Here is a 19,299-nt window from a genome sequence, read left to right as displayed (position 1 = left end):
TTTCTCGAGATATTTGTAAATAAATGAGGTGCATTTTGTCAAAAATATACCATTTCCACACTTTAAACGGCCATATCTTACCGGGTAAACAGTGTTGGAAGGTAAAATTTCATTTTTTCTTAGTTATAGTATATACTACCAGTATACAAAATTTAAGAAAAATTGAAGGGGGCCGGGTTAAAACCTTGGTTGATTTGATATGGAATTCACAATATATATAAATTAATTAAATACGTAGTGTGTAATTAATATTACATATTAAATAAATATATTAAATATATATTTATAAGGATGAATAGATAAAATATATATTTAGAAGGATGAATAGATAAAATATATATTTAGAAGGATGAATAGATAAAATATATATATATAATTAAATATATTTATGTCTAATAAATATTACATATTAATTAAATAATACATATTAAATATATATTTAGAAGGATTAATAGATAAAAAAAATATATAAATTAATTAAATTATGGGTAATAAATATTTCACATTCATACATATAAATTTCTATTTATTACAAGTATAATAAATTATATGATTTACCTACATATACATATCCAAATGTTCCATAAGGGTTATTGCCAGAGTTGGGCAGTACCGCGAATACTTATCTTGTACTCACTATCTTTTTGACATTTTTAATTAGATACTAGTATCTTTATCTAAGATCCTTTATTCTGAAAATAATCTTGTATCTTTTTAATAAGATGGTTTAAGCAAAATATTTTGAGAAAATATTTTCCCATGATAAGAATGTTTTGGCATTTAAGAACTTATGGATTGAATCAAATGATAAAATAAAATACTTTGAAAATATATTAGGAGCCCTAAATGTACCAGAGTTAAACAAGCTCGAACTATAACACCAATATATTTAACATTAAATAAAGAAAATGATGATTATTTTTTTGTAATAAATGTTGCTGAACGTTTTAAAAGTAGAAATACGTTATGCAATTCTCAATGTAATTACTACTTTATTATCAATGCGGCAGAATGATCACTTTTCAGGTGTGGTATATTCTTCTTTATATCAAAAGGACTGAGAGAAAGCCAGGCAAATTATTCCAAATTTGGGAGTTAATTTATAAAGGTAAAATAAAAGATGAATATTCCAAAATTGGAAATTAATATATTATAAAGGTAAAATAAAAAAGGATAAATATTCCAAAATTGGGAATTGACATATTATAAAGGTATAATAAAGAAAGTTAAATATTACAAAATTGGAAATTAATATATTATAAAGGTAGCATTCAAAAAAATGCTCCAAAATTGGGAATTAAGATTATTAAAGTAAAATAAAATAATAAATATTCAAAAAAGGAATTTCATAAAAGATCTTATTCGATATTTGTTTTGTTGAGAGGAGGCTTTGAAGTTAATATTAAAGTAATAGCGGAAAAAAAATATGGATCAAATTATTCGAAATCATTTTCCTAATCTATTATATTATCCATGATATTCTTCATTGACTATGTAAGAAATTAAATGTCAATTTAGCTAAAAATATTATGAAAAGAAAATTAAATTTCTATAAAAATCATTTTTAGTAACTAAGAAATTGTATGTTATATTTACTAGTATTCGCTAAAAAGAAATAAAATCCTTATATAAAATTATTCGAGAATATATTAGGAATTATTCCAGGATATCTAAATAATTTTTAGGAAATCATATTTGAAATTATGGAAGTATAGTAAATGATTGACCGATAATAATAGAGATGTGGAAGAAAATTTTGGGTATAAATTTTTTATATTATATTCTGTATTCGAATTGGAGAACATTATGATGAAATTTAAAAAATATGTTCTATTCTTTATTCTAATTGGGGAAATAATTGTAGCCGGAAAAATATTATATATTTTTATTCCTATTCGTAAGACGACTAAAATGGCGTCCTCCTATGGTTATAAAAGCCGCATTTCTTAATTTTTTTTCTAAAGTCGTTTTAAATGTATTTTCAGCGAAAATTTATATACAATCAAATAAGCGGAATGTTTAAATATAAAGTTTGGAAAATTAAAAACGTTCAATGTTATTAAAAGATTGCACAGTGATTCGTTTATAAATTTATCATTGTTATCTTGGTAACTTTTTGTCTTTAACATATCAAAGTGATTTTAAAAAAAATTCACTAATAAATCAGATATTTTTTGATAATATATTTTATTTGTGTATAAAAAAATCAACACTTATAAATTTATTATTGTAAAATAAAACTAAAATATAATTTTAATATTTAAAATTTACTAAAAAAGATATTTTATCTAAAAATTCAGAAATTTGCGACGTTCTTTCATATATGGATGTTAAATTTTATGCTCATCGATTCTTTCATATTTTCTATTTCTTCGCCGCACTCTTGATCCATTATTGATCTGGATAATTTTGAGGTCGTTAGAATGTTGATGACCTATTAAAGTTTTTATAAGAATATAAACATTTGGGTGAGCGTGTGCCGTTTTTCTCTTTAAGGCATGATGAAATCCCTCTAAATGATTATTGGTGCGGGGACCATCGACTTTATATCTAAATTATATGGATATTTAATTAATTATATTTTAAATACCTTGTCCATATGCCATGAGGAAATATGGCATTAAGGCCTAGCCATGTCGTATCCATATACTCCATAAAATCGATGAGCATGGGATTTTCAAACGCCATAATATAACAATTTTGCCTTACCCTAGATATATATTCCTCCTTACAAAAAGGCAAAGTTGTCATGCGCTTAACAACTTTGTGAACATTGGAGTGGTAGAGGTACAAGCTTACCAACCCTAAAGATTGACATCTTCGCCATAACGCTTGGGAATAATGGGAAAAACATCCTAAACAAAATTATATTAGAATATAAATCATAAATTTAACCCTTTATAATCATGCTAGGAAATACAAACTTGAGAGCTGATATAGCAGTTGCCTCAAAGTCTGCTTGGCCAAATCGAGGATTAAAGGTTATCTGGCATTCGGCGCAAAAATTAGTAATAATTTGAAAAAGCCGGATATATGTTTCTTTTGTCTTATCCATGAGGAGAGCATAAATGATAGGTATCATAACACCTTCATACATAACATGCAAGGTATAAAGTTGATAAAATAAGGTAGGAGCTACATGAAAAGTTCCATTTATGTAGATCATGTCAGAACCCTTGGTCAAACGCAACATGGAATCAGTACCAAAAACGTATAAGTTACCTGTTCCATGGATTAGAAAATGTTCATTGCGAGTTGTCATAGCATATTCTGCTGATAACTCAATATCCAAAATCGATTGAGGCATAGGGGGCCGATATTCCATAAGGAGTCTGTCTATATGACTCAAAGCATCTCGAATGTCCCTATTTAAAAAGGATGATCATGTATACCCGAGGTAATATAAGCACCATCAAATAAACATTAGCATGACAATCAGCTACTCTACAACGATATTTTATAATATCCCTATCGTGACAGTGAAATCTATATAGATAGTTCTGAAGGAAGAGTAACATTTTCCCCTTTTGGCTCTTGACAAAACGAGCCTCTAGTTAATTAAAAATAATATTAATGCAATTTATTATATATATTTTTACCATAAATATTTGAATTTAAGTCTAATAAGGCTTGTACTATGTCAAGAGGGGAATCTAGATTTGTGTAGTTTGAAATATAACAATTTAAGAATTTATAATATATTTTATTTACTTGAGGTATTAGGCAATATGACAGAATCTGGCGATTGTACAGATGGAAAAGTAAGATGTGTGTTATCTTATTTGAAATTAAGATTTTTAAATATCTTAAATATTTATTTTATTACATTTACACCTGCCTGTATGTTCTATGGTAATTATGATGTCCTTTAATGATAGCTTAGCCCTACCAGAACAATTATCACGACAACTAAGGTGTACAAAATTTTTACTAGCACTTTTTATCAGGTACTCATACCCTAAATACACTATTAGATGGTTTCCTTTATTAGTTTTCTTTAAATTAAAAAAAATATATAAATTTATATAACAATATTACTTCAAATCTAATATTTTGTATTCTAAGATAGGATTGTGTGTTTTTGGCTTCAGTGGCTAACATCTAGATATCTTTTAAAAAAATTAAATCACTCTTTACTCATTTTTAATTTATTCTCGCTTCAGATATGATGGTTTTTTTTTGAATATGTTATTTTGAAGACGTTTTAAAACGTACTCAATTTATGCTATTTTGAGCAATGCGATTTAGTGGTCAACCGAAAATAAGTTGTTGGTATAAAGAGATAAAATTTATTTTTGAAGAAGAATAAAATATATAATTTTGGTGAAGGAAATGAAAATTTTTTTTATTTTGTTGGAGTTAGAATTAATTTTAGTGTGAAAATTGTGATTAAAATTTTTGTGTTTTAAATTGTAATTTTTTTTATAAAATTTTTATATGTTTTTTGTGAAGAATTGTAAATTTAGATAATGGATTTAAAATAAAATGATAAACAACTAATACATCGTATGAACCCAAAACTTACTGATAATCAACAACCAAACCTATATATCGAATGAACCCAAATCTTATTGATAATCAACAACCAATACATGGAATGAAAACAATAGTTCAAACCGCAGTATGACCACGAGATGAACGACATATTATTAAGATAACAACAAATCTATGACTGCTACTATAAAAGGCGAGGAAAAAAAGAAGTAGACAGCAACGTTATAATCGACTCTTTGATTTAACTGTAATAACACTGAGACGGCTATCATTGAAGATCAGAAAGGGTGTATGTAATGATAAAAAAGGAATAAGCATAAAAATAATTCTTTGATATCTGTGAGTTATTTATTGAATTTTATATACTAATTGTTTTAAAAAATATAACAAACCCAAAGTTCTACACTAAGTGGACCGGACCTAAAGATCTTAAATAAAATTTATGAAGGAAACCCCCACTAATTATGATTTACCACTCTTCCTACCCCTATTTAGAAATTTTGTATATGTCTATGTCTGGATGGCTCTGTTTTGGTTAAATTTAACAGATTATTTTAAAAAATTATAGGGATTTTAAGGATCAAAAATAATTAGACAAGAATTATAGGAATTTATTTAAGTGGTAATAAAATAATAATCTTTTCCACAATTTATAAGTATATATATCTTTTGGTAAAAGTTATTGGATATAAAAAACATTTGAATATTATTTCAGCAAGAAAATAATAAATTTACATTTAACGAATATGTAAATATTTGATTTATAGCCGCAAAACAATATACAAACGGATAAAATAAAATTATAAACAAAAGACCATTAAAATTTAAAGTAGAATAATATTACTACAAAAATATTTTAAATATTCTAACTCTTTTTATTTATTTTTATGCCAATAATTGCTAGTAGAAAAATTTATAAATCTTTCTGACAGCTGTTAAATTATTGTCAATAGTTCGTAGATCATATATATCTTTATTAATTAAATGCATATTTTATTTTAGAATTTAAATAGAATGAAGATTACAGATGCCCATCGAAGGTGTATTCAGGCATTTCTCTCTACCCCACTAATGAGTTCAAATCAGCTTATTCAACTTTACATAAACATATCCAAAAAATATAATAGTAAGTTTTAATATATATATATTTTTACCTATATGTAATAAGTTAGTGTGCCTAATGATCCTGATGAACTTACTCATCTATTTAAAGAATTTTTCAAAAAAGTGGATTCTTTTATTCAACCATATCATATAAGAATTAAAAGGGGCATTGATGAAGTTACTGGTGATCAATTTTATGCTTTGGTAAGTTGATAAAATAATTTAATATATAATTTATTGCAAGATTTTAATTGGTATTGATTATAACATCAATAACACTCAATATTATATAAATTATTTACCCACATTTAGATCAATTGTGTTAATAATCCTATATCACAATTGGAATGTTCAATGAATAATATGCACCGGGAATACTTTTATAGAGTTGTAAGTACACCTGTTTTATATTGCATTTTTTTCTAATCACTATCTATTTCTCCTATTTAATATTTTTGAGCATAATTTTTGTTTGACTTTTTAATGGTGATATAAATGTTTATTCAATTTTTAAATTTTTTCCCTATTCTAAGAAATGTGCTCAAGATGTAGTTAAGGGAGAAGGGCAAGGTATTCCTGTTCTAGTAAATATAATTTTAAGCTAATAAAAATCCCGCCTGCCTCATATACCCTACCCCCCTCCCCCTACCCCCCCCCCCCCCCCCCCCCAAATACATATACAATGTCACTATAAACAAAATAACCCATAAACAAATTCTAAGGACAATTACTCATTTCTTCCCTTAATGGTTTATGGGATAAGCTTGCTATTCTCCTAAAACTTATGACAGATGAATAAATGGAATGAATAGATTTACAGGAAAATATCTCTGCAACTTCCATTCACTTCATTTTATAGCTATAGTACTACTTCAAACAACTGATCTGGAATAAACTTTTTGATTAACAAAAAATATATAGCCACATTGATAAATTTATACAAATCTCTGAAAGATGCAGCCTATTATACATTAACAAAAATTTTAAACCAATGATATTGGTAAATATATACACGCCTTTAAATAGAAGGGATTAGCACATTTTTTTAGATGATCTGCAAAACATAAACTCTACCAAGAAAATAAAATATAATACTGATGGGTGACCTTAATACTAGGATGGTAAGGAGGATATTTACCTACAGAAACATAATTGGGAACACAGCCCTCACACAACCTAGTGGAGATGATAGCAAGAAAATACTTGAATTATATAGTAGAAATAACCTCAAAATCAAAAACATATTTCTTTCACAAGGAGGTAAATACTTATACCTTTAAGAGAAGGTATCAAAAATTATAGCTGGTTTAAAGATGTAATAGCCATGATGAATATAAATCTATCTGAACCTAGAATAATCAAAGCTAAGATTATAGTAAAGAACATGAGAAAATTGATTTTGATTGTGTTGATTGATTGACTCAAATTGTTATTGCAGCCTTAAAAGATATTTTAATTTAAATTATTTTCAATGTTAAATTGATGTTACTATGTAAATGATGTCAATTACCTTATAACTATATATACTATTCTTTTTTTATATTATTTCATTTTTATTTTTACTTTGAATTTTGAAAATAAACTTTTTTTATTATAGTACCTTTGTCACAAATATATAATGGTGGCAGCGGTGGGATATTTAAAATAACTCAGGATTGACTGTGTCTTTGAAGTCAGCACATAGCCTGAGACTTCCATCATCCTTGAAGACTGGCGTTAACGGACTAGCCCAGCGTACATCTTTTAGCAATAAGATCGTTTATTCTTGGAAGTGGGTATCTGAAGTCCTCAAGGGCTGGGTTGACATTGTCTTTGAAGTCGGCGCAAACCCTAACGCTCCCATTATCCTTGTAGACAGCGGTTATCGGACTTGCCCATCGGACATCTGTTACAGGCTCAATGACTCCATCTCCTATCCATCTCGTAAGTTCTCTAGTGACAGCGTCTATCTTTAAATAAGGTAACCGTCTAGGTGGTATGATTTTCGGTTTGGCGTCATTACGTAGATATATCTTGACATTCCCTTTGTTGATCGGTTTTTTAGTCAGTTTAGATTCGCAATCTTTTATTAATTTCTTTATTTCATCTTCATAGTTGGTATCAATGTTCGCTATAAATTTGTTCAAAATATTACTAAAGGCATTAATCCACATACGTCCCAATAACGCATTTTTATTAGATTTAACGACCACGGCTTGCAAGTGTTTGGTGATACCTTCGTAGATTACTTTAACTTGAGTGATGCCAATAATTATAATTAAGTTTCCATCATAAGCTGTGAGTTGTAGAGTGGACTTTTTAAGATCTTTAATACCTATTTGTTTAGCCATATAATGAGGTATAATTGTGAATTTAGATCCAGTATCGACTTGCATTGTAACGGTAACATTGTTTATTTTTAAGGAAGTCATAAATGCATTGTCATTGAGTTTATGCTCGGTTAAATTGTTGATATTAAAATCACTATCATTATTATTTTGTGTAACATCATTTTTATTTTCCACAATCTCTTCAATATTCATATTGCAATTGTTGCTATTACTTTGGCTCTGATCATGATATTGTATTTGTTTTCTTAGATTATAGTTTTTCCATGTATTGTTTCCACCATCTCTATTATTGTTATGCCAGGCATTATTTCTATCATAATTGTTTGAATTGCTATTATCGTGCCACCTGAAGTTTCTTCCGTTATAGTTTGAATTGTTGTTGTTTTGCCAACATTGTTTCTATCATAATTGTTTGCATTATTGTTATTGTGCCACATGGAGTTTCTTCCGTAATAGTTTGAATTGTTGTTGTTTTGCCAAGTACCTCTACCATAATTGTTTGAATTGTTATTGTAATCTTGCCGAGTGTTGTTCCTACCGTAATTGTTTGAATTATAGTTAAAATCTTGCCGAGCGTTGTTCCTACCAAAATTGTTTGAATTATAGTTAAAATTTTGCCGAGCGTTGTTCCTACCAAAATTGTTTGAATTGTAGTTGTTTGAAGATTGATTATTACTAAAATTTCTAGAGTGACCCTCGTTATTTCGGAAATTACTGTTTTGGTAGTTTCTGCTATTTATATCACTTGGCCTAAAATTATTAAGATTCCCCTTACTATTAAAAGTTTTAGAATCATTTTTTATAAAATTTTCGTTTTTATCTATATAATTTGTATCGCTAATCTCCGGCTTAATATTGCTGCCATCTAACTCAACTCCTAATTTCATCATCTTATCTAAGCCTTCGTGCTTATGTTTATTTAACTTCCTTCTGATATTATCATTTAAAGAACAAGTTATTAGTTTCTCAATTATTCTCGTAACGTTATCAAAATCGCATTTTTTATGAAGTTTTGAAATCCTAAAATAAAAAGTATGGAAGGACTCATCGGCACCCTGTACCGCTAAGTTAAAGTTTTTTATATTAACATTCATGTCCTCACTTGGAATTATTAGTTTCAATTTACCAAAAACAATATTAAAGTCTTTTAACTGTGCTTTAGAACATATCGACGTAACTTGGTCTACAATCTCAATTGGTAAGCTACATAGTAGTGTCCTAACTTTAGATGAGTCTGACTCGATATGTCCCTCAAAATATGTTTCAATTAAGTTAAGATAAGTCTCAGATAATTTTCCTGATAACTTGGGAAATTTAGGAACATATTGAGTGTGTGTAAGAGTTAATTTTTCGTCCATGATAAAATTTTATTTAAATAAAGTAAACTTTCAATTTTTAAAATCGTAAAAGCAAAACATTGTAGTCCATTAAAATCAAATTTAAGTTGTCTAAAAAATTTTAATTTTAATCAAGAGAATGTGGTCCACTAAGTTTCAATATAATTTGTCTGTGAAAAATTTAATTCTAATTCGTAAAGAGGATTTAGTCCACTAAGTTTTAATTTGAATTATCTATAAATATCTAAACTTGATTCGTCACAAAGAATTTCATACTACTTTAAGTTATGAAGGAAAATTAAAAATTTTTTATTAATATTCTATAGACTGTCTGTTAAGCATCGCGTAAATTTTTATTTAATAACGTAACATAGGGAAAATTTTCTATACCCTATAAATGTAGTATGTCAAATATATAAAGCGTATAATGTTTGCAAAGATATTTAAGATTTAACATTTAATTTCTAATATTCCGTAATTGCACAAAATATAAAAAGGAATTTATTTTCATCAAAAACGTAAGGCTTTCCATTAAGAGACATATAAGTATTGATCATCTCTCGGAGGGTTTTAAAGTAAAAGTGAATTTCATTCGTCCTGTTATTTCGGACATAAGAGAATCTACTGCATCCTCCCATTTCCCTCAACATCTTATCAATAATTATGCAGTGCGGTATGTTAAAAGCTTTGAAACAAAACATCCTAACGTAGAAATTGAAAGATTTTGATGAAAAACTATTTTTTATCATATTATATATATATTTTATTTTATTTTTTTTTACCTTTTATAATTTTGTAAATTTGGATAAAATTTTGACTATCGAAAAGAAAAGTCAAAAAATTTTATTTGTCCTTTTATCATCTCCAATATCGAACGACGAATTTGATATATACTTTTTTTTTAAAAAAAGAAAAACGAAAAACGTACCACCGTAACCGGGGCACCATGAAGTAAGCTATTCAAATTAATTATTTTTTAAAATATTTTATTATTATTCTATATCTAAAAGAACTAAAAATATATCAGTATATATATATAAAAGTTAATTGAAAAATATATAATATCACAAATGTTTACAATCACGTTTAGTGAATAATAAGTAAATTAAAAATAACCAAAGTCGACTATGGTAATTGAAATAGTTAAATTATATCAAACATATTTAAATTTATTTAAATATATGATCATATTTCATACATTCCCCCTCTTCGTACATTAGAATTCGAAGCTTCTTCACAGCATGTCATTCGAGAGCTTGTTGATCCCAGCAAGTATATGAATAATATGCCCGTTTCAAATTGTGAACTTCGGTTTTATCTTGGTTAGCGCAATAAGGTCTCATAATGTTCTCGAATAGGCATATGATTCTAATCCAGAATAAGGTTTGATAAAATCGTTTATTAGAGTTGCGTGAGTTTGTACGTCTTTTGTAGGCGTTGAATCAATCGCGTAGCGTTTGATAAAATCGTTGAACGTTATCGTTGCGCTTGATATCCTTATCGTTTTATGTTGTTCACATTTCTCAAAATTGTTAAACGCTTCATAAAATATGAAACGCTAAAAAATGTTGAGAAACGCAAAAAATATAAAACGCTAAAAATATAAAACGCAATAATAACGTCCAACAATTGTATCAAACCTACGCGATATGATTCAAGCCTATAACAGCCGTACAAACTCACATAACTATAATAATCATTATGATTTATCATTCCTTATTCTGGATTAAAATTTTATTCCTTATTCCATAACATTATCATTCCTTATGTACATATTTTAGTTAGTTCCGAAATTCAAAATTTTATTCGTGCATATTATTCATATACTTCTGATTTGATCAACTAGTTCTCAAATTACATATTCCGATTTAGCTTCCAAATTCCAATATGTCGACGTGGATTAATGTATGAAACATGATAATATATTTAAATAAATTTAAATATGTTTGATATAATTTAACTATTTCAATTACCATAGTCGACTTTGGTTATTTTTAATTTACTTATTATTCACTAAACGTGATTGTAAACATTTGTGATATTATATATTTTTCAATTAACTTTTATATATATATACTGATATATTTTTAGTTCTTTTAGATATAGAATAATAATAAAATATTTTAAAAAATAATTAATTTGAATAGCTTACTTCATGGTGCCCCGGTTACGGTGGTACGTTTTTCGTTTTTCTTTTTTTAAAAAAAAAGTATATATCAAATTCGTCGTTCGATATTGGAGATGATAAAAGGACAAATAAAATTTTTTGACTTTTCTTTTCGATAGTCAAAATTTTATCCAAATTTACAAAATTATAAAAGGTAAAAAAAAATAAAATAAAATATATATATAATATGATAAAAAATAGTTTTTCATCAAAATCTTTCAATTTCTACGTTAGGATGTTTTGTTTCAAAGCTTTTAACATACCGCACTGCATAATTATTGATAAGATGTTGAGGGAAATGGGAGGATGCAGTAGATTCTCTTATGTCCGAAATAACAGGACGAATGAAATTCACTTTTACTTTAAAACCCTCCGAGAGATGATCAATACTTATATGTCTCTTAATGGAAAGCCTTACGTTTTTGATGAAAATAAATTCCTTTTTATATTTTGTGCAATTACGGAATATTAGAAATTAAATGTTAAATCTTAAATATCTTTGCAAACATTATACGCTTTATATATTTGACATACTACATTTATAGGGTATAGAAAATTTTCCCTATGTTACGTTATTAAATAAAAATTTACGCGATGCTTAACAGACAGTCTATAGAATATTAATAAAAAATTTTTAATTTTCCTTCATAACTTAAAGTAGTATGAAATTCTTTGTGACGAATCAAGTTTAGATATTTATAGATAATTCAAATTAAAACTTAGTGGACTAAATCCTCTTTACGAATTAGAATTAAATTTTTCACAGACAAATTATATTGAAACTTAGTGGACCACATTCTCTTGATTAAAATTAAAATTTTTTAGACAACTTAAATTTGATTTTAATGGACTACAATGTTTTGCTTTTACGATTTTAAAAATTGAAAGTTTACTTTATTTAAATAAAATTTTATCATGGACGAAAAATTAACTCTTACACACACTCAATATGTTCCTAAATTTCCCAAGTTATCAGGAAAATTATCTGAGACTTATCTTAACTTAATTGAAACATATTTTGAGGGACATATCGAGTCAGACTCATCTAAAGTTAGGACACTACTATGTAGCTTACCAATTGAGATTGTAGACCAAGTTACGTCGATATGTTCTAAAGCACAGTTAAAAGACTTTAATATTGTTTTTGGTAAATTGAAACTAATAATTCCAAGTGAGGACATGAATGTTAATATAAAAAACTTTAACTTAGCGGTACAGGGTGCCGATGAGTCCTTCCATACTTTTTATTTTAGGATTTCAAAACTTCATAAAAAATGCGATTTTGATAACGTTACGAGAATAATTGAGAAACTAATAACTTGTTCTTTAAATGATAATATCAGAAGGAAGTTAAATAAACATAAGCACGAAGGCTTAGATAAGATGATGAAATTAGGAGTTGAGTTAGATGGCAGCAATATTAAGCCGGAGATTAGCGATACAAATTATATAGATAAAAACGAAAATTTTATAAAAAATGATTCTAAAACTTTTAATAGTAAGGGGAATCTTAATAATTTTAGGCCAAGTGATATAAATAGCAGAAACTACCAAAACAGTAATTTCCGAAATAACGAGGGTCACTCTAGAAATTTTAGTAATAATCAATCTTCAAACAACTACAATTCAAACAATTTTGGTAGGAACAACGCTCGGCAAAATTTTAACTATAATTCAAACAATTTTGGTAGGAACAACGCTCGGCAAGATTTTAACTATAATTCAAACAATTACGGTAGGAACAACACTCGGCAAGATTACAATAACAATTCAAACAATTATGGTAGAGGTACTTGGCAAAACAACAACAATTCAAACTATTACGGAAGAAACTCCATGTGGCACAATAACAATAATGCAAACAATTATGATAGAAACAATGTTGGCAAAACAACAACAATTCAAACTATAACGGAAGAAACTTCAGGTGGCACGATAATAGCAATTCAAACAATTATGATAGAAATAATGCCTGGCATAACAATAATAGAGATGGTGGAAACAATACATAGAAAAACTATCATCTAAGAAAACAAATACAATATCATGATCAGAGCCAAAGTAATAGCAACAATTGCAATATGAATATTGAAGAGATTGTGGAAAATAAAAATGATGTTACACAAAATAATAATGATAGTGATTTTAATATCAACAATTTAACCGAGCATAAACTCAATGACAATGCATTTATGACTTCCTTAAAAATAAACGATGTTACCGTTACAATGCAAGTCGATACTGGATCTAAATTCACAATTATACCTCATGATATGGCCAAACAAATAGGTATTAAAGATCTTAAAAAGTCCACTCTACAACTCACAGCTTATGATGGAAACTTAATTAAAATTATTGGCGTCACTCAAGTTAAAGTAACCTACGAATTTATCACCAAACACTTGCAAGCCGTGGTCGTTAAATCTAATAAAAATGCGTTATTGGGACGTATGTGGATTAATGCCTTTAGTAATATTTTGAACAAATTTATAGCGAACATTGATACCAACTATGAAGATGAAATAAAGAAATTAATAAAAGATTGCGAATCTAAACTGACTAAAAAACCGATCAACAAAGGGAATGTCAAGATATATACGTAATGACGCCAAACCGAAAATCATACCACCTAGACGGTTACCTTATTCAAAGATAGACGCTGTCACTAGAGAACTTGCGAGATAATTAGGAGATGGAGTCATTGAGCCGGTAACAGATGTCCGATGGGCAAGTCCGATAACCGCTGTCTACAAGGATAATGGGAGCGTTAAGGTTTGCGCCGACTTCAAAGACACTGTCAACCCAGCCCTTGAGGACTTCAGATACCCACTTCCAAGAATAAACGATCTTATCGCTAAGCTCAAGGAAGGGAAGAAGTTCACCAAGATAGATTTCAAGGATGCGTTCCATCGACGAAACCTGCAGAGACATATTAACTATATCTACACACAGGCGGTACTACCGGTTTACCAGACTTCCTTTTGGGTTAAAGACTTCATCTGCGATTTTTCAACAAATTATGGATCAAATTTTCAGTGACATGAAAGATGTCGTATTTTATATTGATGATCTACTAATAACGGGAAGTAGTGACGAAGTTCATTTCAACAACATAAAGAAGGTTTTTGAAAGAATACTATCTCATTGCTTAGTGCCTTATTTTGCAAAAAGCTTATTTTTCAAAAAAAGTCTAAGGTTCTTAGGACACGACATCGACGCCAATGAGATCCACGCCAACCATGACAAGATCGAGGCGATCGTTAAAATGCCGGAACCAAAATCAGCCGCGGAATTGTCAACGTTTCTAGGTATGGCCGGTTACTACAGAAAATTTTTGAACAACTTCGCTGAAATAGCTGATCCTTTATACAAGATTGATGGGAGTGGAATTTGGAACACTCCAAAAGTTTTGATGATCTAAAGACATTGATTAGTCTTCCTCCAGCTTTGACGTACTTTAATCCTGAATTACCCATCGGAATTGCGACTGATGCATCTAAAAGAGGTTTAGGAGCTGTTTTGTTTCACACCGAAAAAGATGGCAAAGAAAAGCCAATAGCTTTTGCCTCGAGAACGTTAGCAAAGTCCGAGATAAATTATACCAACATTGAGCATGAAGCTCTGGCCATTATGTTTGCTATCAAGAGATTTCAAGAATACTTGATAGGGACTAAGTTCACTATTGTAACGGATCACAAGCCGCTAATCCATATTTTCACCAAAGGGCTCAAAGATAATAGCACCATGTCATTAAGGTTACAGAAGTGGAGTATAATTTGGGGGGGGGGGGGTTACGACTTTAACATCAGATATAAAGCTGGTAAATACAATGTTGTTCCCGATTGCCTCTCAAGACTACCACAAGTAATTGATGATGACGTTATTGATGATATCGCGATTATAAATGACTTTGGCGATATACCTCTTAGTTTTGACCGAATACGTGATGAAACGTCCAAAGATTTTGAATTATCTCAAGTTATTAACGATATAAGAAATAATGTGCCTATTAAAAACAAAACTTATCAAAATATTGAATACGAACTAAGTATCATTAAAGATTGTCTGTACAAAAGCGACAAAATAATAATTCCATCAAGTCTGAGAAAGAACATACTGAAGGCGTTACACGAAGGTCATTTGGGAGCAGGTAAAATTAAATCCTTAGCCAAAGATCGTATGTGGTGGTCTGGTATGGTCAACGACATTGATTTGGAAGTTAGAAGTTGCTACGATTGTAATATTTTTCACGACAATCCAAAGAAAATACAAAATCCATGGGTATTGGCGACGAAACCTTTTGAAAGGATTCACGTAGACTATGCGGGTCCATTTTTTACAAAGAATTGGTTGATAATCGTTGATGCTTACAGTAAATTTCCGGTTATAGTTCCGGTAAAGAATATTACGACTGAATTCACGTTAAAAGAAATTTATAAAATTATTTCACTATTTGGTATACCTGAAACCATTGTTACAGATAATGGTACCAATTTCACGAGCAAAGATTTTGAAAAATTTTGCAGCAATTATGGTATAAAACATGTACTAACGTCGGCCTACCATCAGCAATCTAATGGACAAGCTGAACGTATGGTGAGAACATTTATGGCTCACATGAAAAGAAACATAAAGATTGACTTAGAAACTGCGCTGGACAGATTTTTGTTCAACTATAGAAACACGCCGAATGACACTACGGGAGTTACACCGTCCAAGAGAATGTTTAACCGCGACATTAGAATAAAGTGGGATTTATTAAAACCTTTGGAGGATAAAGTTGATGAAGTCAACATATCATTACCACGAAATCGAACTTTTAATAGAGGAGACTATGTTTGGTATAAGAAACAGGGTGATGATACGTGGTGCAAAGGCAGCATCAAGCTTAAAGAGAGTAACACCATGTTCCAAGTTTATACTGATAAAGGGATAGTAAGAAGGCATCTTGATCAGTTAAAGAGAATGTTACAACAGTTTAAAATATTATGAAATTGACCCTAAGAATTCCTCTAAGGGGGGAAGTGTGGACACGAAGAATGAGATTAAGATACCAATTACTAGACCAATAAGAATTAAAAATAAACCTGATTACTTAAAAGATTACGTGCTTAAAATTTAAAAATTAAACGCTTATAAAATATGAAACGCTAAAAAATGTAAACGTAAAAAATGTAAAACTAAAATAGGGGTTATAACATAATTTAAAATTTATATATTGAAATAAGGTTCTTAACGATATAGCGCGAGGTGCGAGTCAGTAAAAATATATTTTATTAACTAATTTCTTTTTCTTTTCTTAAGGTATATATACATTTTCTATAAATATAAATTAGAATACAAACGAAAAACAAAAAGTAAATATATTATAAAATATAAAAAGTAAGGTTACGCCGAAAGTTATAAAAACAAGGTTACGCAATAAAGTTATAAAATCAAATTACAAAAAATAATAAAAATTAGATTACATATAATGGCAATAAAATAAAAATCATTAATTAAAATTTCCTTTTATGATATATGATGAGTTGTAGAATGCATTAAGAAAATATTGTATAACTCCTTAAAAAAATTAAAATAATAAAATATATAATGATATTTCAATACCTTTTCTGTAAATTACTAGCCTAATAATAATATAATCTTGTTACAAATATAATGTTTTTATAGCACATAATATTTATTAATTTTAGAAAATAAAATCGCATTTTAATAATTTAAAAAATATTCAATATTATGTTTCGTCTAAATTGATTCGCCACCGCCAGCAGATTGTTATAAAATAAGAAACGCCGCCGCTGATAATGCTGTTAGCGCACAGGTATAAATATATTCCTTTTGAATGAAAATCAATTTTTTGGTGTATGCCCAAATAATTATGTACTATTTTGAAAAATTTCTATTAGAGGTCAACCTAAATCCTGGCTCATGTTTATGATTTTTTTCTTTGCAATTTTTTTTTATAGGTTAGATCTTACAGAAAATATTTACAGGCCGGATTGGGGAAAAGAGTTTAATGGGCCATGCCAAAAAACCCATATACAAATATTAACATGCTTTGTAAATTATATAATTAGATATAATACTGATTTTTTAATTCAACATTTTCCTCATGAATAATATATCATTAATTATAAAATACATTTAATTATTCTTTACAGATAGAACACATTATGAAATCCAAGAAGGGTTCTTCAGTTCGCTATGATTTGTATAAATTAGCACATCGACCTTCTACAGTCAGGGAAACGATTACCCAAAAATCGATTTTAACAGCCACAGAAGCTCAGGCTGCATTAAAATCCTTTATTGATAATTACTGGTTACAAGAAGTTAATCAATAACAAATTTCGATTATGTATTATCTTAATTTTTTTTACCTGATTATAAAACAGGATTGTCATTTAGATAATTAGAAAATCGAGATAATGATATATAGTGTTGATTATTATATAGCAATTGCAAAACAACGACCAAATTTTATTAAAATTCATTAAGACTTATTTTAATATTTACGAAATCATGCTGTCGCTCTTTACGCAGCAACAACCCCTTATTTAGCTTGGATTTCTAGTTAGCTTCAAAAAAACCCTGGATTCGAACCCAGACCTAGATAAAATCTGTAATCACCTCTTAGGACGCATGCTACTTGAAATCGTTTTTTTGTATATAAAGATCAGTGTCCGGCAGCATGGACTGGCTAGGGCTTCTAAAAAAATTGAATGGCCTGGGTTTATAAAAAAAATTTCGGTTTGGATTTAAAAATATATATACTTAATCGGCATTTTACAGTTCGTTTTTCAGCAAATATGAAATGATTTAATATCTATAACTTTTAAAACTATTTTTTTTATCCTAAAATGATAGATTAAGATTGTATTTTCTAAAGTTCGATAGAATGGTTTTAAAATGGAAATATGAGTGAATGAATGTGATATATATTATTTTTTGATAGAACGATTTTTAAATATATTTTAGCCGATCCGGATTTTTATTTTTAAGCTCGGCCTGGTTATATTTTTAAAAAAATTAGGCCCAGCCCGCCGGTTTTTGAAATATATTACGGCACGGCTCGTGTACTTTATCCGAGATTTAGTCCGGGCTTCCAGGTATCTGATAAATAATTTACCACGCTAATATTTTATGTACATAAAAAATCTACCTAGGAAATCGATTTGCTTTTTTGTAGGTTTATTTATTATATTTTTAAGGATAAAGACGAAAAGATATCTCTGAGTCAACGATCCATATTGGAGTTGGAACCTTATTTGAAAGTTATAGCTGAAAAAGATTTTACCGAAAATTCTGCCAATTCGCCTTCCCAAAGTTTTACGACCTTTGATCCTAACTGCTATTTATGCAAAAAATTTTGCACTAAGGTAAAAAATAAAATTCCTCCTATATACCTGTAACATAAAAAATATATAAAAAGTATGAAAAATGTCCAAATTGTTCTGTCAAGATTCATCCCTTCTGTCATACCAAATTTGTGAGAAATATTAAATCCGAAAACGTTACCATTTTTAATTGTCCATCCTGTGAATTCTAGTTCTTGACTAATATTTTTTTTAACTTTTTGTTATGAAAACTAATTTTTACTCGTTTATTGCTATGTTTATATTACATCAAAATTTAAGAATTTTAACTTATACTTATTTAATATTATCACTGATTTTTTGACATTTAGCCTATACTTGATTTTATTATTTTCCATATTTGGTTTATAAATATTGATATCTAATATTTTTCAAAAAATTGTATATTCATATAATGATTGTAAAAAAACTGCCGAAAAATTATAGATAATATAAGTGAACAAAATTGCATAAATATAATAATATATAATTGTAAAAAAACATTGTTAGTT

At 28.4% G+C, this 19,299-nt stretch overlaps 2 protein-coding genes across 2 annotated transcripts in view; one reads left to right on the top strand and one right to left on the bottom strand.

The window, feature by feature from the left end:
- LOC135930990 (cullin-2-like) overlaps positions 1 to 11,469 on the bottom strand; it is a 114,493-nt gene extending 103,024 nt beyond the window's left edge. Inside the window, exon 1 of the mRNA XM_065467826.1 lies at positions 11,463 to 11,469. The gene's annotated coding sequence lies outside the window, so the exon portion shown is untranslated. The remainder of the gene's footprint in view (positions 1 to 11,462) is intronic.
- LOC135930992 (non-structural maintenance of chromosomes element 1 homolog) lies at positions 5,435 to 19,243 on the top strand. The gene is made up of 7 exons (XM_065467828.1): positions 5,435 to 5,446; positions 5,497 to 5,620; positions 5,663 to 5,802; positions 5,911 to 5,988; positions 17,594 to 17,764; positions 18,644 to 18,811; positions 18,865 to 19,243. The coding sequence occupies exons 2-7, from the start codon at positions 5,509 to 5,511 to the stop codon at positions 18,979 to 18,981; spliced, it is 786 nt and encodes a 261-aa protein (XP_065323900.1). The 5' UTR covers positions 5,435 to 5,446; positions 5,497 to 5,508; the 3' UTR covers positions 18,982 to 19,243.
- Positions 19,244 to 19,299: the final 56 nt, after the last annotated feature.

Source organism: Gordionus sp. m RMFG-2023, chromosome 1, assembly GCF_954871325.1.
Source record: "Gordionus sp. m RMFG-2023 chromosome 1, tfGorSpeb1-WG-v2, whole genome shotgun sequence".
Classification (NCBI taxonomy): Eukaryota; Metazoa; Nematomorpha; class Gordioida; order Chordodea; family Parachordodidae; genus Gordionus; species Gordionus sp. m RMFG-2023.
The sequence above is the reverse complement of the archived record's forward strand: the minus strand, read 5'-3'. Positions and strand labels throughout refer to the sequence as shown.